The sequence below is a fragment of the Lates calcarifer genome, linkage group LG5 (genome assembly GCF_001640805.2).
Source record: "Lates calcarifer isolate ASB-BC8 linkage group LG5, TLL_Latcal_v3, whole genome shotgun sequence".
Lineage (NCBI taxonomy): Eukaryota > Metazoa > Chordata > Actinopteri > Centropomidae > Lates > Lates calcarifer.
Window position 1 is genome coordinate 7,096,349 of NC_066837.1, and position 15,615 is coordinate 7,111,963.

Consider the following 15,615-nt stretch of genomic DNA (forward strand, 5'->3'; position numbering starts at 1 on the left):
ACATTTGAAAGATTTTTTCCCTACTTGCAGTTGATGCCCAGCTGGATGATGTGGGTTTAAGTTTTGTGAAGAACTCCATCAGCGCCATTGAGACCAGAGGTGAGTGCCAGTCATGTAAAAAATATTGAAAAGTTCAGTTGAGGGAATCACAAGTATTATTTGAGGAAATTTAACATTAGGATTGGTGGATAATAACAGGTAACTTGTATGCAGTGTCTTTATATGTACACAAGGTGGCAGACGTGTTCCAATATTGAAACAAAGGCTGACTGGCAGGTAGTGCAGGCAGCATTAACTGAAGGTCATATAAATGCTTTTCATTGCATAGCATTTAAGTTATTATTTATTTGCTTCAGTCTTCACATAATGATCTTACCGCTTTTGAGTCAAAAAATCATTTTGGGTCCACTTCCTCTCAACATGCCAAATTTATTTACAGAAATGGTTATCCTTCTTATTTAACTCGGTTTGAATTACATTGACATTTCCTTGCAGCTGCTATATATTTTCTCTATAGAGTCTTGTTGTATACAGGCAGTATAATATTTTTCCCTCACTCTGTATGATTTCATTTTAATTTTCTTTGCCATTGCTTTTATTGTCTGCTTTGTGTGTTATTTTTCATGTAAAACTTTTTGCAACATCTATGAGAAAATTGGTATAAATTAAGTTCATTATTTCTATTATCCTTCATCAGGTATTAATGATCAAGGCCTGTACAGAGTTGTTGGGGTGAGCTCCAAGGTCCAGAAGCTTCTCTCGTTAATGATTGGTAAGTTAAAGTCTGTTCTTTTCTGTGTGTTCTGGAAATGTATTACCATACATGGAAAGTTTCTGGTAAAAGCTCAATAATGTTAAAATTTGAATTTATATGCTACTGTGCTATCTCTGCGATATTAGGTTGCCCCTAGTTAGTTGAATGTGCTGATGTAATGGATGTGTCTGTTGGGGCGATATTAAAAAGATAGCGACTGGCTATCAGCCCATGACTCAGCCTCTCAGTACCATGTCTCTCTAAAGTGCAACAAGTGGCTGGTTGTATCTTTGCCTCACTCCCATTCAGTTTTATATTCCCCAGACAACCAGACAGGGTCCCTCCCATCCACGTCCTTTCACTTTCTGACTTTTGCTTCATTAACACGCTTCTAAGACAGGCCTCTTGCGTGCTGGTGGCTGGCTTAGTCTGTTGTTTGGCTTTCTCAATTTCCTTTATGCCTCTCACTTGTCTTGAAACCCTTTCACTCAACTCCTTTTCTATAGATCTTGTCCTCTGTCCTTTCCATTGCTCCCTGTCTGCTCTCTGGTTTCCTGCCGTCTCCAGCAGACACCAGCTCACTTTCAGCTCTGTGTTCAGAATGACAACAAATTCAGGCAGCCGCCAGCCAGTCTCAGCTTCCTCTCCAAAACCTTCCAGCCTCCCAACCTGCCGACTCATGCTGTAGACTCCATTAACACTCTGCTGCGGCACTCCAAGAAGTTTCTTTTAAGCCTGAATACTTCTAAGGAAAACTTAAAGATTTTACTTGCATTTTAATGTTTTCCAATGTTGGATTACCGATCGACCATATAGAAAACATGGGATATTTTCATTAAGCGGCCCAGAATGTAACTCATATTTTATCCTTGAAATGATATGTTTGACAGAGGTAGTACTACTTCTACACAAACACATTCACAAACATTTTGTGCATACAGCAGTTCACGGTGCGTGGGTGAAGCAAGCTTTAAACCCTGAAGAAAGAGTTTGGATCCACCCACTCCTCCTCCTTTTCATCTCTCACCCACCGACATGGCCAGGGTCCAATCAGAGAGGACAGTGATGGAAAATGAGTCTACCATCATATTACAGTACAAACAAAGAGAGCAGCACCTATTGAATGTCAGGCAACAATATAACAGGAAGAAGACTGTAAAAGTGAGCCCAGTTCTGCCTCTGACCTATCTGTTGTACAGTATGTGGAAAGATAGAACGTGTGTGGTGTTGGTGGGGAGATGACTATAAGAGTTGCTGATTTAGAGGTTTTAGTTCTATAGATATAATTGCAGAGTGAGGCAAATTTGAGGAATGCTGCAAGATATTTCCAAAGAACTACTCAATACTTTCCACATTTTCATGGTTTAAGGCAGAAATGACCATGATTGTATTAAACAATGGATGATGTGTCCAAACACACTGACCCAGTTATGCCAGAGAACTGACACTGAATAGATTTATTTTGCTTCCTACTTCTGTTAGATAATATCAGTTGAAAACAATATCTTGAAACAGCTCTTGATTACTTTAAAAGGTTCTAGTTCACTTGAATAACAAGAAACACGTTGTAGTTTCCCCCTGTGTACTTGCCTCTTTGAGTTGAGGAAATATGTGATTAGGGAGGGTTACGTGCTGATTTAGCTCACCTGGTCAGCCTGGGTTCCTCAAAGCCAGTGGTTCCTAGTCAGGGTGAGTCATGGTATGGTAAAAGGAAAAACAAACACAAAAAACTGTTTCTGCAACACCACTTTGTCTTAATTTTCTTTCTTCTGAATTTGTATTTTTACCGCTACAAAATAATGATTGAAAGTGTGCATAATGACACACACACAACTGGCACACCTTTTTAAGAGGTCACAAGCCAAAAAAGTTGAGAACCACTGTTTAAGTGTATAAAAGCTTACACATTTACTCATTCTTCCTTTTATCAGTTGACATCCACCCTGCTCCTTCACTGTTGCCATTCCATACCTCTATACATGTCTATGCATTACTGCAATTTTCCACACCAAATTCCAAAGTTTAATATCTGATATATATAGTATAGTATACATATATAGTTAGTTTATCTAATGTGTGCTCTAAAATGTCTTCTAGTTTACTTTTTTTTTTTACTTGAGCTATGAATTTGTATAGCAAAAAATTTTTTCTTTATCTGCTGTGAGGAGTGTAATGGGAGCTGCAGTTCCAGCTTTAGCCACTATGCCAAAGTAACCACACAGTACTGTAATGCCTCCAAGGGCTTAATGTAGCTAACAAAGGTAGAATAATAAAGAATTACACCTTTGAATCTGCTGCTGCTTTGTTGTTAGCAGTTTCATAATCAATGCCGCTCCAACTGCTATTGCCAAAATAATGTTTTTGTGTCCCTGACCTAACTGAGTCAAATCTGTTTGTGCTAAAGCAGACTACAGAGCCTGTGCAGACCCCATCAATCTTGCACACACAGGCACACCTTTGGCTACAAACACTCCACAAAAACATTTGCTTTCAGAAGTTGATATTGGACAGGCTAGTTTGTGGACAGAGCAGCCAGAGAAACACAGTCCTCCTGCTCTGCAGTGTATAAATGAAATCAGAAAAATAAATTTCCCAGTAACAGACCACCTACCACCCACGAAGTTAAAGTCTGTGTGGTGACCCAGGCCCTGTACAGTACATGTGTCTAACTCAAAGCACTTCACTGGCACATTGCACCTCCACATTTGCTGTAATTCATCAGAGGTTACTTAAGGTATGACTAAGGCCCCCTGAATTTTCAGCACAACACAGCCCTGGAGTCCCTGTGGAGCCACTGAAGTAGTAAGGGATTAATTAAACTTGTAATGAGTATAGAACCAGCCGCCCTCTGCAGAAGCTGTAACTTCCTTCCATATCCTCTGGGGCCAGACTTGACCCCCACGGCTTGTAGCAATGCTTTTATCCTCATATGGCTAATTACAAGTTACATATTTATATTACATATTTAGACTTTCTAGGCTGCTCACAAAATCAGTTGATGCCTTTGTGTTAGATTCCTTAGTCAGTGAATTTTATAGTAATGATATGTTGCATGATTTTGATTCATTCAGATGAGAAGAGCAATGAAGTGGATCTGTCTGCCAGTGAGGACTGGGATGTAAAGACAATAACAAGTGCACTGAAGCTTTATCTAAGGTAAGGATCAGTGTGATGAAAGACACACACATATTATTGGCATATTTTCAATTTGCAATTAATTTAACAGAATCTGTAGTTTTATCAGTAATGAAAATAATAATTAGTTGGAGCCCTAAAATCATCAGTTTCTACCCAGTTAGCAATGATGATGTTAATTTCATTTAACACTTACTGTCACTCAACAAAACTCTGTAATTTGTACATTTTGACTAAACTGATCCCTGAACACGTTTTGAGATGTAAGTTAAGTTTTGTAATTTGCTGTCCTTGTATTGATGCATTCAAACAGAGAATGTGACATGACTTGACTAGTCCAGAGACACCTGTGCTTGGAGCATAGTTGATTCATCTAATAGGTCATTGTATTATTCAGCAGTGCCGTATGTCTAAGCAAATCCACTTCTGACCTAAGACAACTCCAGCAGTTAATGGAGGATTTTTTTATACATCTCTCTTTTGATGAACATGACAGAGCCTCTGTGTTGACTTGAATATGAAACATTTCATCCATTGTCAGCTCTGTCTTTTATAAAATGGCTACAGTTAATTATGCAAAGGCACTTTGCATAATTAACTCCTTGTGAGGTCACATTGCTTTCTGTGTGCCTGTTCCACATCCACGAACTCCTTCTAGGTTGACAGATAGTGAGGGTGAAGTTCAAAGATTAAAAATGTAGTTTGGCTGCAAAAAGCTGAGGCAGTTTCATTTAAATGCCAATTTGTTTTCGTAAACATGTGCAGTCAGCAACAAATTGAGTTGACTGTGGTTATTTAAATGAAAGCAAAGTTATATTAACTGAAACACAAGTTCGGAAGTTGTAGTGACATGCAGTAAATGTGACCACTTATATCTGTAAGTCTGTCTCGTTATTCGGTATTCCCATAGACGTTTTGTTGTTGGATGGTGAAGTTATTTGGGTGATTGTCTGTACTAGAAGATCAAATAAGGAATAATGATAAGCTATTATTCCTGTTTGATTTCTCTTCTACTTTCACTACTGTTAGATAGACCTACTATGAAATTATAATGTGTATTTTTTCATGTTGTCATTGAAGTGGCCACTGCTGCCTGGAGTTGCACTATTATCTAACAAAAAGTATTCTGATCATGATGTAAATGACAGGTCTTAGTTAGCGAGGTCAAGATTGTGGTGTGATTTACTGACTTTAAAATTTGACCATTTCCAGGAAGTGGTTTAATGTAATAGGCTGTCAGCTGTGGGATTCCCAAAGTAAAGGGGAGCTCTACTGTATTCATTCGGGCAGTACTTAATGCAACATTTACAAATGTTTAAACACTATTTAACATGGCATATCAACATTGTTATGCTATATTAATCCATGTTTAGTGTTGCACTGACTGTCTTTTACTCTGTGTCTACCCTGCTGGCATAAAGCAGGGTCAAACTCCTCAGTTTCCTCTGAGGCTAAGTACCTCTGGCCGGTGGCCAGCTGCAGTGTGAAAGTACCTTCAGATGAACTTGGTTATCTCAATGCGTGCACCATCTAATTCCATCCCCTGGCCCGGCCACATTAATCATTGCTGTGTGCAGACCCTATAAAACAGCGTGCCGGCTATTTCTGTCCCCCCCTCGCTCACTTCAGCTCTTCTTCTTCGGCCAACCCCCCACTCCACCCCACCCTTCTCTCTTTCTCTCACTACCCCTCTGAAGGAGCCTCCCTGAGCCACTGATGACCTATGGACTTTACAAGGAGTTCATCAGCCCTGCGAGTAAGTTTGACCACCTTTAATACCACCACAGCTGAGTACAGATTATAAGCAATCAACAGTGTATATACCTTCATGTGTTGTACCCACCTGAAATTGACATTTCATCAGTTTAAGCACTGGAATTAAATGGTTTGTTCTTTTTCAGTGAATTATTGAAAACATGCAACAACTTTTTCTAAACTTTTACCAGTCTTTTAAGGGGATGTAGGAAATAGTGGTCAACCGTCTTAAGTAAAGTATTCATACTCTTAAAGCTACTGTGTGGTGTTTTGCATGCTAATAAGATGTGTCCACATTTGTCCTCATTTTTAGATTTTTAAATATATTTGTAGTTGATATCTAGTTTACCAAAGAGCCTCTCAGCTGGCCTTGGTTTAGACATACCTTTTTGACACTTCTGACAGTTTTATAACACTGTGTTTCTGGCATTTATTAAACAATCAAGAAGCACATGTGGGCTTACTGTCCATATTCTTATAACTTTTTACAGTTTTTTAAGTGCTATTAGAATATGTTGCCAACTAAGCCATTAAAAGTTAGAGCTAAAAACATTTAAAATGATAAATATGCTGTAATTTGCATGTCCTCAAATGGTCCGGTGACCTTGAACAGCAAAAGCAAAAGACAATTTTTTTTTCGCCCCCACATAACATCATTTCTCTATGAAATGTTTTCAAAGCAAGCCAAACTTGAATCTTATTACAACAAGTGCTATAATTGGATCAGGTTGACATTTTTATCAGGCGCTCGCAATGCCCTCATAACGAGGGGGAAAAAGTGGATTAGCAATGAATATTTTTTTGATGGGTGACAGCATCCATAAGAAGCTTTTTCCATGTTTAAATCCTTGTCGTTCCCATAGTAATGATATTTTGTGTGTCTGTGTATGTGTGTGTGTGTGTGTGTGTGTGTGTGTGTGTGTGTGTGTGTGTATGTGTGTGTGTATGTGTGTGTGTGTGTGTTTTTGTGCGTAGGCGGTCAGATGCCCATGTGTGAGGAAATGTTTAAGAGATGATCTTGGGGGTTTTAACACAACCCTTTTATATGGTAGCGACAGTAACGTAAACGCTATCTCCTCTGCCAGCATAGTGGGCCCTGCTGCCAAATTCTGGGAGGCTTCAGACCATATATCACTATCACACCTCTTCCTCACTTATTTAAACTGGAATGTATCATCCTCTAATGTTTAACCCCTTATGCTTTAGGGTACTAACCTCTGATCATTGTGTCTTTAAAGGTCCAGTAACTTTTGTTCAATTTTTAATTTACTAGAATGTCTCAAAATAGGGTTTTAGGGCTATTGAAGTAATAAAGGGTACAATTCTTCCACTAATTTGCACTAATTATTTGGTGTTTCTCTGTCTTAATCTCTGATTGTGCACTGTGTACGTAGTGTATCATCATCTCTTTACCTTTGCTGTTTGCTATTGTTGTACAGTATTCGATCTCAGCTGTGTTGGCTCTTTGCCATCCGAGGAACACAGAGAAACCCTTGTAGTTTAATGTGAGTGTATGGCTGCTCTCTGCGTTTGAACAGAGGGTGGTAGTCCAGAGTCTCGTATCCAAGCCGTCCACTGCCTGGTCCACAAACTACCGGAGAGGAATCGACAAGTCCTCGGGCTGCTTATGAAGCATCTGGCCAAGTGAGTGCTCATAGTTCCTTGGTCATAGTTCACCCAATCTCCACCCCCTCTCTCCCTCTCAGTTCTCTCTCTCTGCTCTTCCTGTCTGTCTCCTCATTCTCACTCCACATGCTTTTTCTCTCTCTCTCCCTCACTCCCACTCTCTTCACTCCCCCTTCCCTGCTGTCACTCCATCTCTTCTCTGTCTACTCAGTGACTGCTGGGTAAGAAAATTGATGCTGCTAGCATTGCAACTTTTTTTTTTTTTTGCCTTTTCTCAGGTCATTTTGGTGTATATTTAAATTTGTTGAAGGAGGATTGTGTAGCCTACCATACCTATTCAGCATGCCGGTTCTGCAGCCCACCAGTGAAATGAAATGGACCACTCAAATTAAGCCCTCTCTTGAGATTACTCTATACACCCCTGGAGAGACCACTATTGTGCATTACTCCATTTGTGAGATTAGATAGGAGGAAAGATTTAAGAAATAATGTTAGCTAACATTACAAGGTTTTACCTCAGCAAGCTTTTTATAAACTAAATATGAGCAAATTGAAGATAAGTAAATAATCCCTCTTCCCTGAGGCAGTGAAAGTCTGGTGGATCTTATTTCATAGAAACCCACAGCAGAATCAGGCTCTGGTAAAAAGGCAGCGCTATTGAAATTGAATTTGGATTATCCAGCGTGAAATTCTCCAGACTGGAGAGACTCGAATATTTTTCTGAAGTTGGCGTGTGTGCATGTCCTGCAGGGGAAGGAAGCAAAGCCAGAATTTCACACTCCTATCTGAAATGGTTTGAGAGATGTTATAAATGTGAGTTGTCACCAATGTTTTTGTCTTCAAAGGCATCCTTTGAAGCTATTTAAACTGTCTCTCTGCAGATGCACTGCATATCATCATATTTTGAGTGTGAAATCTCTTCACCTGTCTGTATAACTTCTTCTTCAAATAAAGGTTTTGCTACACTTTTTTGACCTCCTAATATAAAGTTTCATCCACTGAAGGTGTCCCAATTTTGAAATGGATTTAGAAGATATTTAATAAAGCACTGATCCTTCCTCAGTTTAAATATCATCTGGTGTGATATCTGTGTGAACAGCACCAATGCTTTTCATTTTGCATACATACATTTTCATTTATCCATTCACACACAACAATTGCAACAAGCTACTATGCACTGAGTCTGCCAGGCTCAGTGTCAGTGTGATGTGTGGCTGGGAATTTAACCGCTAACTCTGTCTCCTCAGTTATAGCTGCCCACAGTTAATATCATAAAATGTTTAGATTATAGAATGAAACATTAACCTTCAGGTATAATTTCACATACCAAAAGCTAGATATTTAAGTGACATTGTTTAGGCCCCTGTGTACTAACTGAATCAAGAACAAGATGAGCTGTGGCAAAATCTGTGCGGCTTACCATCTCTGTTAAACAGTATAGAGGGTGGAAACCTATATTGTAGCAACACCATTTGCCATTATTTTTGGTTTCATTTCTTTGTTTGCCATATATTATGTAACTTTTAAAAAAACATGTAACAGCTACAGCACAGTAGTTTTGCCCTGTTTCCCTGCCTTGTCTTAAAAAAGTTCATATCAGTGAAGTTGAGTTAGTAATTTGGAGTAAATGTGTGTATAATATGAGTTGTTATCTTCCTCAGTGTGGCGGCCCACAGCAAACAGAATCTGATGACTGTGGCCAACCTGGGCGTGGTGTTTGGCCCCACATTAATGAGGCCACAGGAGGAGACTGTTGCTGCCATCATGGATCTCAAGTTCCAGAACATTGTGGTGGAAATCCTCATTGAACACCATGAAAAGGTAACACTCAAGACTGGGATTTGCCAAACATGCAGTGCAGTATCAATTGTTCAATCACAAAGTAAAACACTTGAAACTGAACAGTCCCTGAAAAGTGAATGTGTCAACTCATAGCACTGTATCCTCTAGTGGTGGTAATCAGCACCATGTCTATAGGAATAGAGAAAAAGAACTCTTTCTGTTGTATTATCTTCATTTTTTCCCCAAAAATGTTTGTTGTTTGATCAAACCTTAATTGCTCTGACTACTTATATGATTCACTCTGTTTCCACTTGCCATCCACAGCTATTTATTAAGTGCTAGGCACACTAAGCAACAGAAGATATAGTGATGGCACCAAATGAAATCTGAATTAGCTGACATGATAACCGTAAGCTGCACACAGCACCTTTGTGTTTACCAACCTGGGTAGCATGTAATTACTTGATACTGAGGGATAATAAATGTGCAAGTGAAGCATATGATCTAATGTTTGTGAATCTTGCGTTCTTGCTAAAGAGCCATTTCCCTGCTATTGTTTTGAAGTTTTGTATTTTGTTCTTAAGTTTTGATTTGGCAGTTTCTGTTGGCAGAGGAGTGCACATACTGTGCTGTACCTGACACCAGAATTTCATTTGGACAGAGTAAGAGTCTCAATTAGGGTGGATGTGATGCTCTTCTCTTCTGTGGGTTCTGTCTGTTAAGGCAGTTTAGACTTGTGTATATTCACATATAAATCTTGCCTAATCCACCCTAAAGTCAGCTTCTTTGAACAAATGTTCCAGCAATGGAAATGTGTCATATTAAATAGTAGGTACTTTGTGGTCTGTTTGGATGTATGCATATTGTTTTTATTGCTTGCTCTACAAAATAATGAGCAGAAATAGTCTGAGTCCTGAGATAATGAGAAGGGTACCACATGTAACTTAAACTAGCATACCCTTCTCCCATTTCTTAAGGTACTGAGAAGGTAGACAGCATTTTAGTTCTCTGAATTTTTTAATCTGGCCAATAGGGGGAGCCCTAAGTGCTTATAGCAGCATTAAACACATGATATTCTCTTCATTTTTCAGCAGGTTGATTATTCTGTAGATTATCATATACATTTTCTCATTTTGGAAGGTCCTTTGCTTGCCTAAATACATTTATATTGGTTATGAGTTGTTTCAAAACCTGTAGTTCATGGGATCATGTAATCTCCCCAGAATGTCATTAATCGGTATCAATCCTCAAAGGGGGATAATTCTCCGTGTCAAAAGAGAAAAAGGTTTGAGATTAGTTTCCTAATCTGTTTGGAGCAGCAGTGCACTCTGCATAGAATCAGATGAAACCAGGAGCTTTTAGTGATTTTTTTGCTCCAGCTTCTTTAATGTCAGATGATGTGTATTGTGAATAATATCCTCACACAAACTCACAAATCTAAAATGGGGTGTGATAGACTACAGAGGCCGAGTGAAAACCTACAGGGTATACAAATGTGTTAAAACAACACCAGCAGCACAGTGTATACTGCTAGTCTGGGAGGCTACCCAGAGGTATCCAACACCGTCCAGGTGATAAAGGATGTAGTGTTAGAATGCAGCAAGAGCATTTTGGAAAGTACAGCGTGTTAGAGCAGGGGAAAAGTTGAGCAGACAGACAGACAGGCATTAACTTTCCTCACAGCTGAGTCCCACTCCAGACTGTTGATACCCCCAGATACCAACAGTAGACTCTGTTTTACATTCACCTCCATCTGCAGAGAGAGGCGAGAGGGAGAGAGAGAGGCAGCAGAAACTCTCAGCCATATCAGATTTCTCACTTTTTCTATCTGCCTTTCTCCTACAAACTTTCTCTCTCATGCCCCCTCCGCTGTGTCTGCCTCTCCCGTTCACACTCTGTCTCACTTACTCTGCCACTTTCTCTCTCTCTCTCTCTCTCTCTCTCTCTCTCTCTCTCTCTCCTCTCCTCTCCTCCCCTCCCTTCCCTACCTCCCTCCTCTCCTCGTCTGTGATCCTTTCTGAGGCTCTGCTGAGACTTCCTCTCCTCTGCAGCCCTATTCTCTTTTAACTCCACATCTGAAGTTTATATGTAAACACGGCCCGGTGTAAACAGGCTGCGCCAGTTGGCCAGCCCTCCTCTAGCCCAAACTCTGTTTATTTTACTCTCCACTCTTTCAGAGAGTGGGTCAGTTTCTCTGAGGAAAAGTGTCACCTTAACTTAGACCCAGATTTCTGGATGGGATGTGATTGCGTTACATGTGGAGCTGCTCTTGTTTATTTTGGCACAAACAAAATCCTCTCACATGCAGTTTTTAGGGTCCAATCAATGAGCTGCTCAGCTTTCCCTAGGAGCACATGCTGTGGCTGCAAATGGCCTTTTCCATTCATCTACTGCTACATAAAGCCTGTGAGTTTCAAAACCCGTTCACTAAAGTGAGGTCAGTTGAGGACATGCTGCTGCTGCTGCTGCTCAACAGTTTTGGAGTCTGTGCATTTAGTCTTGGTAGAGACTTACTCACTCACTGTGTATTCAGATCTTTGCAGATGCTCCCGAGTCATGCCCTCTTTCACCTGCTGCCCCAGTATTCTCCGCTCCCACAAGGCAGTCCAAGAAGCTGAGTCGACAGAATCGGCCCCTGGCTGTCTACAATCCACAAGCCCTAGACATTCAGAATGGTAAGAGACGTAGAAGTGTACATCTGTATGTTTTCACACCTCTGAATATATCAAACGCACTGAGTCCAGCAAAAGACTGTATACTATATGACAATATGATGAGTGTTTATATAAACCTTAGCAGTAACAATTTTATGCTCTGGAAATTAGATGAATGCTCCCTTCTACATGTTAAGTACTACAGTGATCTAAGAAAGTATCTCACTCACATATTCATTCGCTCATTCATTGACAGAGCTTATGAGGGGTACATTTTTTTGTAATTCATTTCAGTCCGTATGGAAGCTGTGGTACCAATTGCTAAGAGCACTTTGCATAATATTTTCAACAAAGATTAAGCAAATATGGTGATTTAAGAGCTTTTATTGATTTACAAGAACCTGGGCGGCACGGTGGGGCAGTGGTTAGCACCTCACAGCAAGAAGGTTCCAGGTTTGCTTTTCTGTGTGTAGTTTGTGTGTTCTCCTTGTGCCTGCATGGGTTCTCTCTTGGTACTACGGTTTCCTCCCACAGTCCGAAGACATGCAGATTAGGTTAATTGGTCTCTCTAAATTGCCCATAGGTGTGAATGGGAGTATACATGGTTGTCTCTATATGTCAGCCCTGCAATAGACTGGCGATCTGTCCACCTCTCACCCAGTGTCAGCTGGGATTGGCTCCAACTCCTCCCGTGACCTTAGGTACTGGTGTAGATAATGATGATGATGATTTACAGTACTGTACAGCTGTGTCAGTGTTATCACTATTTTTCTGATTACTAGTGATCTACTATCTAGTATTTTAGATGCTGTCTTGACATATTACTTTTTTCATCATTTATTTTTTATTTCATTATCATTTATTTCATGACTGATACTTTGAGTTTTCTTTGCTGTCTATATCATATCTTTTGGGATACTGCCAATGGGCAGGCACTAGTGTGTAACATTTTCAAACCCCATGCATATAGTGACTTAACGTATATAAACAACAGAAATTTATGATAATTCAAGGGCGTGAATTGATCATTTGTGTACACAAGATTGTAACATGAGATCACAAATGAGAAATCTTTGTGCACTAATTTATCAAAGTAGAAAATACACTGCCACCTCATTTCTATCAGTGATAAATGTCATTCCTGCTGGGCTCCAGATTCATTCTCTCATTGTTAGCCTGTCTGTTTTCTTGTGACCTTCTTGCATTCCTGACTTTGTGTGCCCTTGTTTATTCCTCTTCAAATGCTCAAAATTCACTACAGTTTCCTCTGAAGTTTGATGAAACTCTTGTGCATCAGGCAAGCTGATCACCTGACCCGGTGACCCAAACAAATCTGACTCCAGCAAATTCTGATCCGGGGCCAGTCAAATCCCTTCCCCGCCACAATACCAAAGGAGTCTAAATCTGCTTACCAGATTGCCTCTCTTTGCCTCCCTCGCGCCAGCTTTTACCGTGGGGTATTTTAATATCAGGGATGAAAGGCGTAATCCTTTTTTAACCTTTGTGTCTTTTATATGGGTCTTCCATAATGGATTTAAAGTAAGTTGTCTCAGCATTCACAGTGTACAAGCAAATTTGAGGATCATGCAGTGGGAAAGAGAGAAGAGTATTTATGTATGCATGTGACTCTTCTTGTGAGTCCAAATGTGACGCTAATATTCCTGCAGATGTGACAGTATACCACTTTACAGAGTATTTGCGTCAGCAGTAGTACAGTGCAGAAGATGACTCCATGATTACAGATGAGGTGTTTAATTGTTGTATATTTACTAATGATTTACTTCCCTTGCAATAACTTTTTTGGTAGCAGAAACAAGTCATGAATACAATATTGACATATAATCACTTTTTATGTTAATATGGCACACTTGCAGGCAAACACTTGCTTATTTACCCATTCACTTTTTACAGAGCAATGTAATCATTCATTTAGACTGGTGTTTCTGGCCACCCACCTTTAGCTCTGTTTTTGGTCTCTACCTGCTCCGCTCTGTAAAGTCTAAGCTACAGATTTGGGTGATAATTCTCTGTTAGGTAATCAGGACAAGCACCTCCTTTCACATTGTCACACTGTTTTCACATTGTTATTTGCTTCATTATTATTGTAAAAATAACAATTATAGCTTCTTTACATTTTGTGCTAAAAGATTGAGCTTAATATTTATTTTTCCCAAAACTAGAATTAGAAGGACAGTGTACTAACAATATAATTAAATGTATAAAATGAAACACATTGTGTGGGTATATACAGACAGCGCTTGACCACCCTTGTGTTATACCTGTAAGGGTGGAACAGATGACACCTTGATCATTAATATTGATTCATGTCCAAGACTTCACATAATTCCCACTAATTCAATTCAGTCTCAAACTATGGACTTCTGGTTTAAGTGCTTTGATACATGTTTGTTGCAGGAAAAGAGAAGAAATGGTCCAAACAAACTATTTTTTTAACATTAACAGTTCCTTGCGTGCCTCTTCAGTCTCCCACAAGCAGGATCTGTACTTGACAGTAAAATTGAAATAAAAGAGCTAGGATCTCCCTTGTGTTTCTTAGGTTTCTGTCTATGAGTGCAGGAGTGTATTATTATGAACAATAAAAACTTGCCTGTTTTGACAGCAGTTTGATTTATAAAGTCCCTTGTTGATGCAACATTGGTTTATATATTGATAAATTATTTTGCTGCTTTATTGGGCAAGCTGTCATCAGTAAGCTGTTTTTTATTTTTTTATGTGTCAGCAGTTGCAGATAGCTCCAGTCTAGCTACAGATGAGACATCAATGGGCAGCAATGAGTCTGTATCGTCCCAGTCTTCATCAGCGTCGACCTCAGAGACGCCTGCAGAGAAGAGTGACCATGCCCCGCTGAACATCAGCCTCAGCTCAGGCAGCAACTCTGGGTGAGTGTTTCACTATGCTTTAGTCCCAAATCAGTACTTGACTGCAACACTCCAAATGCAGGTATTGGTTGTGTAGTCAGTAGATCCACACTAAACAGTCATAAATGATGAATACAGGGTTTATATTCAAAAGAGGACCGTGTACACTGCATGGATCACAGATGGGCCTGACATGTTAATGATTTCAAGGAGTGGGGTCTTAAGTTGTCCTTAGGGTATTAGACTTTTCCATGTGTGGATCCTACATGCTAATCCCAAGGTTGATAAAACATACCCTAGACTCTAGACTGACCTAGTTCTATTTTTGAACTATTTTTCCTCTGTAATTAATATTGGATGTTGATGCTTTATGTCAGTAATGCATTAGGTCAGTTATACCATATATAATCACTAGTGTCTGATTTGAGCATGCTGTAATTATCTGGTCTCTGCTTCCAAAAACACAGTTGTTGCCTGATAAACACTCTGAATTTCACTTCATTCAGGTCAGCAACCAGTGTTAGCAGATTTATTATTATTTCTATTAATGCGGTCAGGGGCACAGATCTATGAAAATTTTTCAGTTGGATTTGATATTGATTGTTGAGGTCACAGTTCAAGTCAAAATCATTTATGGATTCTGTAAGACTGCTACTAGTTTTATCTGTGTAATATTTTTATTTTTTGAATTATAATTGTTTATTTTTTGTAATAGTTTTGTAACAAAATGTTAACATTTGCCTCAGGGTTATTTTGATCATCATAAATTACCCTGACTTAAAAAGAAAAAGCCCTGCACAGTCCCACACTTTCTCTGTTTTGTGTCTCAATTTTCTTACAATGCAGCAACTTATCTTAGCTGTCAATTATTATTGATACTGCAAACTAAATGAGTAAATCCTTCCTTTTCATTTAGCACAGCTATTAAGAGCCTGTAAATAGTGGCTCTAAAAACTCACACTTTTTGATTGATTTCATGTTTCTTCCTCCCCAGAAATGCGTCTAAACTCAACTCATTTTTCCTCCTACA

General features: G+C 39.4%; 1 protein-coding gene across 2 annotated transcripts in view; it reads left to right on the plus strand.

Annotated features, from left to right (window-relative positions):
• The window catches only part of arhgap10 (Rho GTPase activating protein 10), a 45,475-nt gene that overhangs the window by 19,508 nt on the left and 10,352 nt on the right, over positions 1-15,615 (plus strand). Inside the window, exons 13-20 of one of the 2 annotated variants that reach the window (XM_018690868.2) lie at positions 31-99; positions 698-772; positions 3,826-3,910; positions 5,587-5,645; positions 7,183-7,288; positions 8,932-9,091; positions 11,586-11,727; positions 14,450-14,606. In XM_018690868.2, the coding sequence (XP_018546384.1) occupies positions 31-99; positions 698-772; positions 3,826-3,910; positions 5,587-5,645; positions 7,183-7,288; positions 8,932-9,091; positions 11,586-11,727; positions 14,450-14,606 (853 nt within the window). Of the gene's footprint in view, positions 1-30; positions 100-697; positions 773-3,825; positions 3,911-5,586; positions 5,646-7,182; positions 7,289-8,931; positions 9,092-11,585; positions 11,728-14,446; positions 14,607-15,615 lie in introns of both variants that reach the window. The other variant, XM_018690867.2, reaches the window with a different exon arrangement.